This window comes from Ursus americanus, chromosome 4, assembly GCF_024610735.1.
Source record: "Ursus americanus isolate L20-20 chromosome 4, mUrsAme1.1.p, whole genome shotgun sequence".
NCBI lineage: Eukaryota > Metazoa > Chordata > Mammalia > Carnivora > Ursidae > Ursus > Ursus americanus.
In genome coordinates, this window is record NC_142130.1 from 37,405,622 (window position 1) to 37,419,595 (window position 13,974).

The 13,974-nt window shown below is 40.9% G+C and overlaps 1 protein-coding gene across 1 annotated transcript in view; it reads left to right on the forward strand.

Moving 5' to 3' along the window:
• Positions 1 to 13,974, forward strand: part of GPR156 (G protein-coupled receptor 156) — an 87,241-nt gene that overhangs the window by 50,618 nt on the left and 22,649 nt on the right. The window contains exons 4-5 of the mRNA XM_045785090.2: positions 13,212 to 13,347; positions 13,600 to 13,710. Of these exons, the coding sequence (XP_045641046.2) occupies positions 13,212 to 13,347; positions 13,600 to 13,710 (247 nt within the window). The remainder of the gene's footprint in view (positions 1 to 13,211; positions 13,348 to 13,599; positions 13,711 to 13,974) is intronic.

The window sequence follows — 13,974 nt, forward strand, 5'->3', positions numbered from 1 at the left end:
ACTTAACGACTGAGCCACCCAGGCGCCCCCCTTTGTCCTTTAAGACAAACTCTTATCCATCAAGTGGGGGCCCTGGGGCAACAGCATCAGTATCATCTGGGAACGTGTTAAAAATACAGATTCTTGGGGCCCTACCATAGACCCTACTGAATCTGAAACTCTAGGAGATGATGACCAGATTTGTATTTTAACAAGCTCTTCAGGTGATTCTTACCAATTCTAAAATCTAAAAACCACTGTTCTCAGGCAGTTCCTTTATCAATGCTCATTGGACTTTATATACACCTGTAATACTTACTACATTGTTTCATAATCATATTTACCTATACACTTATCTACCTCCTCTGCTACAAATTGCGTCTGCAAAGTCAAATACAATATCTTGTGTATTTCCTATCACCTGCCATGGGGTCTGGCACGTAGGAGATGCTTGATAAGAATTCAGAGCCTAAAACATACCCATCCCCTTCAGGATTTGCTCCAGTTAGAGTGCATACAAACACACAGAACTGGATAATCAAATGATATTTTTACTCTTAAAGGCTTATATGTGTCACACAAGCCAAAAGCACATATACTGACATACCAAGTGTCAGCAAGGATGCAGAGAAACTGAATGTCTCCTATTGCTGGTGGTTATGTAGAATGGTACTGTTACCTCAGCCATCAAAAAAGAATGAAATCTTGCCATTTGCAATGACATGGATGGAACTAGAGGGTATTATGTTAAGCAAAATAAGTCAGCCAGAGAAAGATAAATACCATATGATTTTACTTATATATGGAATTTAAGAAACAAAACACATGAGCATAGGGGAAGGGAAGGAAAAACAAAATAAGATAAAAACAGAGAGGGAAGCAAACCGTAAGAGTCTCTAATTGTAGGGAACTGAGGGTTCATGGAGGGAGGTGAGTGGGCGGTGGGGTAACTGGGTGATGGGCATTAAGGAGGGCACTTGTGATGAGCACTGGGTGTTATATGTAACTGATGAATCACTAAATTCTACCCCTGAAATTAATACCACACTATATGTTAACTAACTGCAATTTAAATAAAATCTTGAAAGGAAAAAGAATGGTACTGTTACTTTGGAAAACAGTTTGGCAGATTTGTATAAAATCAAACGTATGTTCACTATGTAATTCAGGAATAGTACTCCTGAGTATTTACTCCTAGAAAAGTGAAAACACAAAGACAAATGTTTACAGCAGCTTTATTTTTAATAATCAAAAAATAGAAACAACCCAAACATCCTTTAGCAGGTGAGTGGATAAACCAGCTGTGGTGCGTCCATATAATGGAACACTACCCAGCAATAAAAAGGAACAAGCTATTAATACATTGCGACAATGTGGATGAGTCACAAGGGCATTATGCTGAATAAGAGAAGCCAATCTCAAGAGGTTACACACTGAGTGATTCTACTTATATTGTATTCTCAAGAGATGAATTTATAGTGATAAAAAACAGATGTGTGGTTGCCAGAGGTTATAGTTGGGGGAAGGGTGTGACTATAAAGGATAGTTTGAGGGTAGTTTTGTTTGTACAATGAAACAGTTAAGCATCCTGATTATGGTGGTAGTTGCATTAATCTGTATGTATGATAAATTTCATAGAACTACACACACACACACACACACGTATGCACGCACACACAAAGAGCACATGTAAAGACTGGTGAAATGCAAATAGAGTCTATACTTTAGTTAATAGTATTGCACCACTGTCAATTTCCTGGTTTTGATAACGTAATCTAGTTATGTAACATGTTGTGTTTGGAGGAAGCTGGGTTAAGGGTCAAGCTGTTTTGCAACTTCTTATGAGTCTCAGATAATTTCAAAATAAAAAGTTTTTTGAAGAAAGGGAAGCACAGGGATTGTGGGCGAAAGCTGAATTAGAAAGTGCTCCTTGACATGATGCTAGCATGGGGGCCAGGGAGTGGAGGAGAGCTTATTGCCTGGTAGAGGTGGGGGAGGAGAAGGGAGGAGGGGAGATTCCTGCCTTGGAGACTGGTAGAGCTTGGCCCAGGCCTGTTAGCCTCTCTACAGTCCGAGTGCTCCCCCCTGCTCACCTGGGCGAGTGTGGGTCCCAAGGTGAAAGCTTCCTCCTCAGCAGTTTTCCACGGGGGAGAGAGGGAGGAAAACCCTTCCTCAGTAGGCCTCAGTGGAAAAACAGAGAGCGGGGGATAAGGGTTACTCCTTGACAATGTTTACAAAAGGTTAAGTGTGTCAACAGTGAAAGAACCCAGCGCTGGAATCAAACTCCACTTCAATCCCAGTCCCAACTCTTACTAGGCATGTGACTTGATCACCTTATTGAATTTTGCTGAACCCCATCTCCCTGTTTAAAAGTAGGGGTAATGAAGCTACGTATCTCAGAATGCTGTGAAGATTGCATTAGACAGCAACTGCCTAGCAAAAGTAATGCATATGTAATTAATGTTGGCTACTCTTTTTAATATTATTCCATATCGTTGTCAGTATTCTAAGAAATAGAAAAAACATGCATTCAAATGATTCTGCCATGTGATTTTTTATGATTCAGAGGTACTTCAGGATCCTTCAGTACTTCAAACTCATCATAAAATTAGCATTCAGACAATTTAACTTAAAACCAATAGTTGTTACTTTCTATTACAGGCCTTTCATGTGCTTTTTATTTTAGATACATTATCTCTGACCTTTATAGCACTCAGGAGGATAAATATTATTTTTCCCATTTTTAGATAAAGAAACCACCTCAGCATGGTTAAGTAAATCACCCACCATACACAGCTCGTCAGTCTAGTCAGTCTGATTTCAAAGCCCACGCTTTTCCCACTACATCATGTAAACCTCAGCGTTAATCCACAAAAGCTACTTAAACACACACAGATTATCTAATAGTTGTTCCTTTCACATCAGATTACAGGACAGAACACACAACTCCTGTCACAGCCTAGGGCAGACACTTCCAGGCCATGCTGGAGTCAAGACTTGGAGACTCTAGGCAATGATGGAAAGCAAGAGCCCAAAGCCTGTTGTGGCAAGAATGCAGTCTGGGGTTCCAGTCAGGAGGTAAAGTCAGAAGCCATGAAGGGAGCCCTGACAATGTCCAAGCTCCAGGCCAGCACTCAGCACTCAGAATTGGAAAAGGCAGGCAAAGCCCAGCAGAAGGCACTCCAGAGGACTCAGGATTTCCTCTCTGTCCACTTGACAATAAATGCCACCTAATGGAGGCTTTGAGGAGCCTTAGTTGAGGAGGCAGGTAAAAACCCTTGGCCTACCAAGGACATTAGAAACCAGGGTCAAGAAGACGCCTAGCAGAAGTTCATTATCAGAAGGATGGACACAGGATCCCAGGTGGCCAGGGTAACCTAGGGGGGAAGTGAAAGAACACTGGAGGGAATCAGGAGTCAGGGCATCTGCGTTAGCTGTGCCATTGTGGTCCCTATCTGGCTGTAAAACTGCCCCGCAGGGTCCCTTCATCGTAAAATGAGAGGGTCGGGCCCAATCCCTGGTTTAAGCAGTGTTCCTCATGACCCTCAGACTCATCTCCTGTCCTCGGCAATTCCTGGGGGCAGAGTGGTGGGGAACAAGCAGTTTGTGCCTTGCTAGCAGTCTCCCTTTTATGCCTTTTAAGTACTGGACCTCTGAGAGCCTTCTAACTCTAACGGTCTATCTGGGATAACAAACAGTAAGTTTCCACCAGGTTCAGGGCCCTGTGTCAGGCCCTAAAGGGCAAAGCTAGGTAAACCCAGTCCCAGCGTCAAGGATGCCCAGATCCTGGCCCAATGGGGAGTGATTCCAGCAGCTGTAGTTGCTCAGGATTCCTCTCCGTCTCACCAAGGCCCCAAGTTCTCCTGCCACAATCCTGAGAACCAGAAAGAAGGGGAAGGAGAGAAAGGAAACCTTCCCAACATGGCTGGCAAATCCTCTGTGCCTCAGAGACATCGATGTACATGTCACCTGGTAGGCAATAGATAATACTCTGATTTACAGCAGACTGCCTGTGATTGGATGTTTCATGGGGCCAAATGTGCCTGTGCTTTATGCTCTACTTAAAATCAGGGCGTCTGCTGTGCCCTCTGGGAAGTGCTATGCGTCTCCTGCTAGGGACTGCTCAAGGCCTTTCCCTGGAGCTAAGGGGAGAAAGGAAGTTGAAATCACTGTTTCATAAATTCAAACACATGGCTACACTCTAGGTTATGTGAGAGGAGAAGATTTTCATGTTTCTAGTGTTTCCCCCCCCTGGCGTTTTAAAACACATTTAAAATATAATTGCATGAGACATGGCAAAAATATATTTAGAAATAATTTTTTTAAATTGATGTGGAATGTGGTCATAATACTCCTAATTAAAACCATACAAGCTCCTTTCTAGTATGGGTACCCTTTGGGGCTTTTCCCCCCCTCTCATCACCAGCTTATCTTGAATCTATCAGTATGCTTTTTCACTACTGTCCTAAGTGTGAGCTGGTAAAATGAAGTAATGGGCATTTGGTCTTATATCTAAATTTCCACATTTCAACTTTAAAAATATTTGCAAGAATACATTTTTTGAAAGTGATCCTTTGGTCTATTTGTATAGTCTAGGAGAGCTATATATTCTGAAATTTGTTCTCTGAAAATTTATTTGCATTTTCACATATAAATATTTATAATGAGCATACATTCATATACATAGATTTTATTAAGTGGCCCAGTGATATTGAGAAAACAACTGCTAATATTAAATTAAAATTTTATTCTATTCTAAAAGAGAAAAGGAAGAATAAGAAAATTGTCTTTGCAGTAAAAAATTTAGAAACTAGGGAGGTGGTGTCCAGATGAGCTGAGGACAGAAATTATACCTCATTTGCCTTCCTATCTCCAGTGCTTAATACTTTAACAAATAGATATTTAGGAATTGTTGAATTAATGTTTGACATAGGAAGATCATTAAAAATATAATAACTAATAAAACATGGAAACACTGAGGTCATCTACTAAAGGGGAACTTTGGGCCAGGATCGTTAGCAAGTTTTCTTTTTTTTTTCTCTCTCTTTTAAGATTTTATTTGTTTATTTGAGAGAGAGAGAGAAAGAGCACAAGCAGGGGGAGTGGGAGAGGGAGAAGCAGGCTCCCTCTGAGCAGGGAGCCCGATGCAGGGCTCAACGCCGGACCCTGGGGTCTTAACCTGAGCCGAAGGCAGACACTTAACCGACTGAGACACCCAGGTGCCCCAGCAAGTTTTCTTTTGCACTTAATAGCTAAATGCTTTGGTGATTAATCGATTGATCGACTGATTGACTGATTGAGGTGTGAATTCTAAAGCAATTCTGATAACTAGGTCAGCCTGTTGTTCCTGCTTAAGGTAGAGAGGCAGAAATACAAAGTAAGACTGGCTTATTAATAAGCCAGCAGTAGCAAAAAAAAAAAAAATAACCTTGCCTCTGCAATAAGTTGAGAAGGGGAGAGCTGGAAAGGAAAGTAGATGTCATCAAGTCCAACCACTGCTAATCATCTAGCTATCCTGCAGGCGGAATGTCTTTGTTCTTCCAGTCCATCTCCAGCTTCAGCAGCTGCAGGCCTGAACTGACAGAATAGTGGTAGGAGCCTGCTCTCTCCATGTAAAACAAAGCTATACAAGCACTTAGGGCAGGCACATTTAGAGAGGCCTGGCCCACCCTGGACAAGAGGCAGGACTGAGTGTTTTAGCTCACTACAGAACATAATTTAGTAGCTGCAAGGATGTAAAGAGAATGCATACGTCCTAGCTTAGCTGCAAGCAGCAAATCAGTCCAAGATCAGCAGATTTTCTGAAGTCAGGAAATGGGATGCATGTTGTTAACCTCTGAGCAGATGTCAGCTGAGACTGTAATCTGTGTGGTCATGAAGATGAGGGCTCATCCATCAACTGCTTGACAAGGGCTGTCATCATATCCCTGGGCCTCCATAGCCCTCGACACATGATGTAAGAGACATATTGGACAAAAGCATTCCCTGGGGGAATTCTCCAGGAAGAATTCAGCCAATGGAAAGGAATCTTTCAAGTGGCCTGATTTCATTGGAGACAAGTAAACACATATGTGTGTGTGCATATATGAATATACACATCCCCAAGACGCTGCACTTTCATAGAGACAAAGAGAAGCTTCACCAGCAATCTGTTAGAATTCTTTCTCTCACTTATTTTTAGACTCCCCCAGCACCATGCTGAGTGGGGAAGCAAAGGGGTGGATCACCTGAACAACAAGGCTTTTCAGTGACAGTTTAGGGTGTGGAGATTTGTCGAAACCCAGTGTCTTTGGAAGTCCACAGCACCCAAAATATCTTGGCCCCTTCGTGTTCAATAATGCCATTCCAGGAGGGGCTTCCTAAAACTCCTACCATAACCCAGAATATACCCCTTTTGTCTTAACACGCAGACATCTAGCCAACTCTTGACTTTCTCTCTGACTGTCAGAGATCTCTGCTGCTTTAGAGCCATTTGGCACCCTTTTGGAAGGATGAGAGCCTCATCCTTCTGCCTAACAGAGGAAAGCATTGCCAAGGAAAAATGGGATTAAGAAAGAGGACAAAGAAAGAAGAAGTGAGGGACGCCTGGGCGGCGCAGTCGTTAAGCATCTGCCTTCAGCTCAGGGTGTGATCCCAGCGTTCTGGGATCGAGCCCCACATCAGGCTTCTCTGCTAGGAGCCTGCTTCTTCCTCTCCCACTCCCCCTGCTTGTGTTCCCTCTCTCGCTGGCTGTCTCTGTCAAATAAATAAATAAAATCTTAAAAAAAAAAAAAAAAGAAGTGATGGTTCGTTCTTATCTATTAACGAATTCATTCATTCATTCAACAAATGGTTATGGTACGCTTGCCATTTTGCAAAGACTGTGCTAGGAGCTGAGATGCAGATGAATAAAAAACAGCCTGGCTTTTGAGGGGTAGAAACTGTCTAGCAAGACAAATATAAAAAGCTGGTAATATAACATGACAATTGTAGTGACGCACATATACCCTGGCATGTTATAAAGCCATAGAAGAGGGCACCAAACCTAGACTGAGGGCATCATCCAGACAAATACATACTCATTTCTTTGAATCCAGTGAGGTGGGTCACCCACAAAGAAAATATGAAGCATACCTCATAGAACAAATAAAAAGATTAATTGGTGGTACACTAAGCCTGCTAATTAATGTTCGAGGCCATTGATTTTGGTGGCAACAGTCTGTAAGGTCATAAAAAATTTCTCCCCCAACACTCAGCTGCTTGGATATAAAGGCAGACAATGGATTAAAATTTCGATGGGAGTTTTGTCAGGCAGATGCAGCAAAAGAGCTTGTTTGGAAAAGGAAGTGGTGTTGCTGAGAGAACAGTTCAGATGACCAACCAGAGGCTTCACATTGGGTACAGAAAGGAAGAGAGACTGACAGACTGTGAGTCAGCTGAAGAGCCAGGGAACTGGAGGTCTGCAGGCTGTCAATGAGCAAGTGTGTTAGAAGTGAGCATATGAGGGGCGCCTGGGTAGCGCAGTGGTTAAAGCGTCTGCCTTCGGCTCAGGGCGTGATCCTGGCGTTCCAGGATCGAGCCCCACATCAGGCTCCTCCGCTGGGAGCCTGCTTTTTCCTCTCCCACTCCCCCTGCTTGTGTTCCCTCTCTCGCTGGCTGTCTCTCTGTCACATAGGTAGATAAAATCTTTAAAAAAAAAAAAAAAAAAAAGAAGTGAGCATATGAGAAGACTGGAGGTTAGGGGCCTTACTCATTCACTCGTCAAGTATTTACTGAGTGCTTTCTTTTTTAAAAGATTTTATTTATTTATTTGAGAGAGAGAGCATGAGCAGCAGAAGTGGCAGAGGGAGAGGCAGAAGCGGACTCTCTGCTGAGCACAGAGCCCAATGCAGGGCTTGATCCCAGGACCCTGAGATCATCACCTAAGCTGAAGTCAGACACTTAACCCCTGAGCTACCCAGGCACCACTTTACTGAGTGCTTTCAATATCCTAAGTAGTGTTCTAGTGCTGGGAGTACATCATGAACAATTCTAATTGGGAGAAGAAGACAATAAATAATAATAAACATGTAAATTATATAATAACTTAGAAAGTAATAAGTACTGTGGTGGGTGGAGATAGAATAGAACAAGATAAGAAGGATTTGGAATTTTGAGAAAGAGTGTGATTTTAAATGGGGTGGTAGCCCTGATTGAAAGGGTAACTTTTGAACAAGGACATAAAAGGATAGAGGGAATGAGCCATGCAAATGTATGAATCAGAATATTCTAGACAGGGAGAACAGCCACTTCAAAGCCTTGAAGCGTGTGAGTGCCTGACATTTTCAAGGAATAGCAAGGAGGCCTGTGTGGAGTGGAGTGGGCAAGAGGAAGAAGTAGGAAATTAGATAGAAAGATAATGAGGACCAAATATATAAGCCTTACACACTCTGGTGAAGACTGAGTTTTCCTCTGAGAAAATGGAAAGGCACTGCAGGCTTCTGAACAGAGAAGTGACATGCTCTGATTTACCTTTAATGGATTGCTATGACTGCTATGTTGAAAGTGGACTTAGGAAGGGTCCAGAGTAGAAGCAGGGAGATCAGTTAGGAGGCTATTGTAGTAATCCAAATGAGAAGTGCAAAGTCAGACTTTGATCAGAGTGGTGGCGGCAAGAGGTGGTTAAGGTGTGACTCCGGGTGTATTTCAAGGATAGAGCCAATAGGATTTCATGACAGACTGGATGTGGCTGGTGAGCCAGAGTCAAGGATGAATTCAAGATTTTTGGTCCAACTAAGTAGAAAGATGGAATTGCCATTATCTGAACTGGGGAAGAATGTGAAAAGAACAGGTCCCAAGGAGAAGACTAAGAGTTCGATTTGGATGGCATTGGATCAAAGAGGGGAATATTGGTTTTCAAAATTTCTGAACTGGAATCACTCTGAATGATCATAACATCCAATGCGAGACCCTGGGGTGGTTATCTAAAAGTGGAATAAAGTGAAGTCATTATGATAAAAGAAGTTAGAACTCTGGAGGTTGAAAAGGTAATGAAATCTCTCAGGACGGTCTCCTAGGATGGTGGCCCAGACAGGAGAGGAGGGAACAGAGTCAAGCTGCTCTCACCATTATGATACAGAGTTAAAATATATATGGTTAGAAGTCACACAAATATTGCTTTGAGGTGTACGGAATTTGAATTGGGTTTAGATTTTGAACCTAAAACATTAGATATAAGCAAAGCAGCAAAATGATCACTATTTGCTGAAACACATGAGACAACATTATGATAAAGCTGTTTGGAACATATCCAGCTGAGGTAGATTTATAATCTCACTGTAGCATGGATCAAAAGCAGTGGATTGAAAAAGAAATCTGATTAACTCACAACTTAATCTTAAGTGTTTTATTAAAAATCTTTTTAGAAAGACATTTGTACTTGGTTTTAGATATGTTTAAATCTTAGTGACCCCCATATAGCATTTTTGAAACCATGTCCCTGTGACATCTTAGGAAAATTTTCTAATAGCCACTAGAAGTACCCTCAACCCTATTTGCAAGCCATGTTTCCAAATTCAGTTCATAACCAGAATTACGAAGAAACAATAGGATGACCAGTCAGTCCTCCATAGCCAGTATAATAAACCTCTAAGTTCAGAAACCGGTATTTGATGAAGATTTTAAAACCTTTTCATACCTGTGAGCTGATGGACGTCATGTAAGCATCAGAATTCGTTAAAGACTTTTGAAATGATAATCCAGGTTTATACAGGTCTATAGATATAGATGGATATTTATCTATTTATATTGAGGCTTACTTGAGAAGAGAAAAATCAGGAAAGCTCTTGTCTTACACTGCCAATTAATAAATGAAGAGAAAAAGATGAGATAGCTATATAATCCTTAAAAAAAATCCACCTTGTTTCTGAGAGCTCATAACCCAGTCCAAGCTTTTATCTCTTTATAAACACAACATAGGTGATCTCAATGGGACTGAATATTTGTAATTAAGTATATAATATTGAAATCTTCTTGCTTTATGGAAATTATGTGTTTGTGGTTGATTAAAATATTCAACATGTGTAGGTTTCATCTTTTAGTTCAACAGAAAAATGTAAGTGACATTGGTGGTTGAATTCCTATTCAAGTAGCAAAGACATTCCCCAGACATACATAATTCATCTGCTGAATAGGAGATGATTCACCTTTCAGTGACTTCACAGGTGTTAACTTCACCAAACAAAATAGGTAAATCATCTTCCATCCATTTTTTTTTCTGATGCAAGTTTTAAGTAAAATTTTTTATGAAAAATATAAAAATATATATATATAAGTCCACAACATGTCCATTTAGAAAATGAATTTGCATCAACTTCTGAGATGTGAAGACTATGTAATGTATATTTTGTCAAAAATAACTAAACTGACCTTGAAATAAATAATGTATTATATGTTAATAAAAAATAATTTAAATAAAAATATTTAAATAAATATTTATTTATTAAATAAATAATTATTTAAATAAAAATAAAAATAACTAAACTGAGTTCCTCCAAATCAGGAGGGGGAGACATTCTAAATCAGGGCTGCATGCAGTATTGAATAACACAAAGAAGATCTGATTATAGAGTGGTGTTCAAATAAAATGGCCCCAGAGAATAATTAAGAAAGAAACGTACCCATCAATGATCTGGACAACACAGACGTGTAGCTGTGAAACTCGGGCAGCTGCTTGGCAAGGAGGTCATCATCAGATATTCATGGCTCATGCTTGTGCATAGCCATGGGGAAGAACAGCCTCAGTTATTTGTCCTGCAAGATCCACCCAGTGGTTGTACCACTGCACAAGCTTCTGACTGCACCAAGTAGCCAGTTCCAGGTCAGCAGCGCCCCCTTTTTCTAAAGCAGTGTCAGCACTGGTCTGTCTAAGGTATTACTTTACTTAAAAAATGCATTGTGAAGCTGCTGGTTAACACTGTTCTTACTTTGCAGTGAGTATTCACCCCATAACTCCCCTTCTTATGGGAAGAGACAAATTAGTGAAGATTACTCTCCATAAATTACAATTTGAAGACCTGCTGACTGAGGAGACAGATGAATGAGTAGATAGGGAGGATAGGGCTAGATTTGAAATGTGGATACTTAAGGTAAACAAAATTGATCTGTATACATATAGTTCTCTTCCTAAGTGACGAAGATAGTATTTTAAGAAATTGAGTCTGAAAGTATACAGAATTCATTAGGACAGGAAAAAAACTGGTGTTACAGAGAGCTAGAGGTTACACCAAAAATCTAAAAATTAATACTTTTGCATCACGTTAGTTTTCAAAGAGTTTTGCTGCACATCTCATTTGATCTTTGCAATAATTTGTGGGGTGGTTATGAAAGGTAATATTATCTACACAGATGAGGAAACAGAAAGCTAGAGCAGTTAAGTGACTTGCCCAAAGTCCCACAGCTGTGATTGGCAGAGCCAGGAATCCCATCTGTCACACTTGACTCCACTTGCATTGGTCCTAACATGATTGTATCCTGGATGCATACAGTAGCAGGAATGGAGAGTAAGAGACAACTCAGAGAGATTTCCAAATAACAAGTGAAAGAAACTGGCAATTGATTGGGTATAGGTAATAAACGAGAGGTGGGGTGCCTGGGTGCTGCAGTTGGTTGAATGCTGACTCTTGGTTTCAATTCATGTCATAATCTAATGGGTCGTGAGATTCAGCCCCAGGTTGGGCTCCCCACTCAGCGGGGAGTCGGCTTGAGGATTCTCTCCCTGTGCCCCTCCCCCCACTTGCTCGCACATGTGCTTTCTCTCTAAAACGAATCTTTAGAAAAGAAAAGGAAAGAAAAAAAGAAAAGAAACAGGAGAGGAAAAGGTGGTTCAGAGGTTGCTAAAGTCTGAAGATGGTGAGATTAATAATATCACTAGCTAATGTTGGCTACGTACTTACTCTGCACCAGGCGCTGTGCCCCACACTTTGCTATGTTACCTCCCTGAATCCTTACAACTCTCCGGCAGCGGGGGAGAGGGATGTATTATTGTTATCCCCTTTTTATAAGGAGAATCCATGAAACTTGTTCTCATTTTTAGAGGAAGATAAAAAATCAAGGTTTTTGCTCCAAGACAAGGTAAATCTCTGCTGCACTTACTGGCCTACATTATCTGTGCTTGGGGCCTGAGTCCCAGCGCAGTGGCTTAGTATTTGTGTGTGTGTGGATGTAATTATGCTACAGCCACAAAGTAATCAAGCTGGGCCATTGTTGGTTATGATGTTTGCAAGTCTAGCACTGCCAAACTGCATAATGCCTCTGAATACTTTGCCTGTCGTTAAAGTAGGCTGCACTAAGTAGCTGGTTTTGCCTTGGCTCTCGACTTTAAAGTGGTCAGCCAGGTAATCCCAGGTACATAGATAAGAATGCTTTCCTCCTCAGTTATTATTTTAAAATAAAAGTATAACTAAGCATAATTATCAAGTGACTATTAACATAAATATTGAATTTATGTAGAATACACTATTTAGACTAAAACTCTTAAATACAATGACATTCCTTCTTGTTATCAGTCACTGTCCAGAGTAAGCGTGGTTTTCCCCTTAAGTTAACCAATTCACATGTTTTTACCTTGTCCTGAGCTTCCATTGGTGCCCAGGAGGGGACACTGACACTCTGATTGTCCACGCCTCCCTCTAATCTTTGAATTGCTCTGTAAACTCATTTAAAACTATTTGACAAAAAACCCTTACCAAATGTCCTCCTTTCAATCCATGCTTCCTTTTTCTCTTTTGGTCAAGCAGAGAAAGGAAAAACAAATTTACATATCAAATAGAGTAAATTGTGGGGGAAAAAATCACAAAGCTTTTCCAAATAGTGCTTTACCTTACAGCTCATTTCCAAAGGCTCCAAACTGTATCTCTTTAGGTATCTACCTGCTAGTTATTTATTCACTAGGCTGCATGTAGCAGTCTCTTAGCAACTATAAATTTAATGGAAAAGTCCTAACTCTTCTCTGATACCACCTGTATTTTAGAAGTTGGCCTTTTTTTTTTTTAAAGACTTGGAGTTGTATAAGCGAGAGATGTCAGAACTTAGTGCTTTTTGAAAATAAATGTAAATAAATCATAATAATTTTTTTTACAGGGCTATAAAGTGGTTTCTTCCCAGTGGCCCTTCTCTATGAGGTTACATTGGAGATTATACTGGTGGGAATGTTCTGTTCAGTCCCATGGCAAAGGGTCATGACTGGAAGTTTCTTTCTTCCTGATTCATTTTAGGATTGTGAAGATGTCCAGTCCCAATCTGAACATTGTGACCTTACTCGGCAGTTGTCTGACTTACAGTAGTGTTTACCTCTTTGGGATTCAAGATCGAGATGCTTTAGTGGGAGGCTCAATGGAAACTCTCATTCAGGTGGGTTAAATCTTAAGTTTTTGTTTTGAACAAAATGTCCAACTTTTGATTTTTTTTTTAAATCAGCATCTCCTGTAGGTGGTGGCTATCTTTATCTTTGGAATGGACACTCTCAGAGGTGATCACTGGAATGCTTAGTGCAGTCCACATCCTGCCCGGTGCCCTGTGTGGACTGGGGCTTTGCAAATCAGCATGTGGAGAACAGCAGAAGTCCCTCTCATGCCTCTTGCTTCTCTCCTTTTCCCCCTGTAGATAAGACTATCCATGCTGTGCATTGGGACCTCCCTTGTGTTTGGCCCCATTTTGGGGAAGAGCTGGCGACTCTACAAGGTGTTTACTCAGAGGGTCCCAGACAAGAGAGTGGTGAGTAGGCAGCAAGTACATACTGCTTGATTGCAAACAGCAGCTTTATTATTGATTAAAAGCTAGAGAAGTTTGTGTCAGATTACTGGGTGGATCCTTTTATGGCAGTCTGAAGTTATTGCTTCTCATTTCAAATCTTGGAGTAGTGTGGCCTCCTAAGTCCCCAAGCCTGGAAGGCTATGTGCCAGTGCTCTTGAGATATAAGTCATTGAACATAGTTCTGTTCAACATAGTTCATATGTACCCCCAGACCCTGGTACTGCT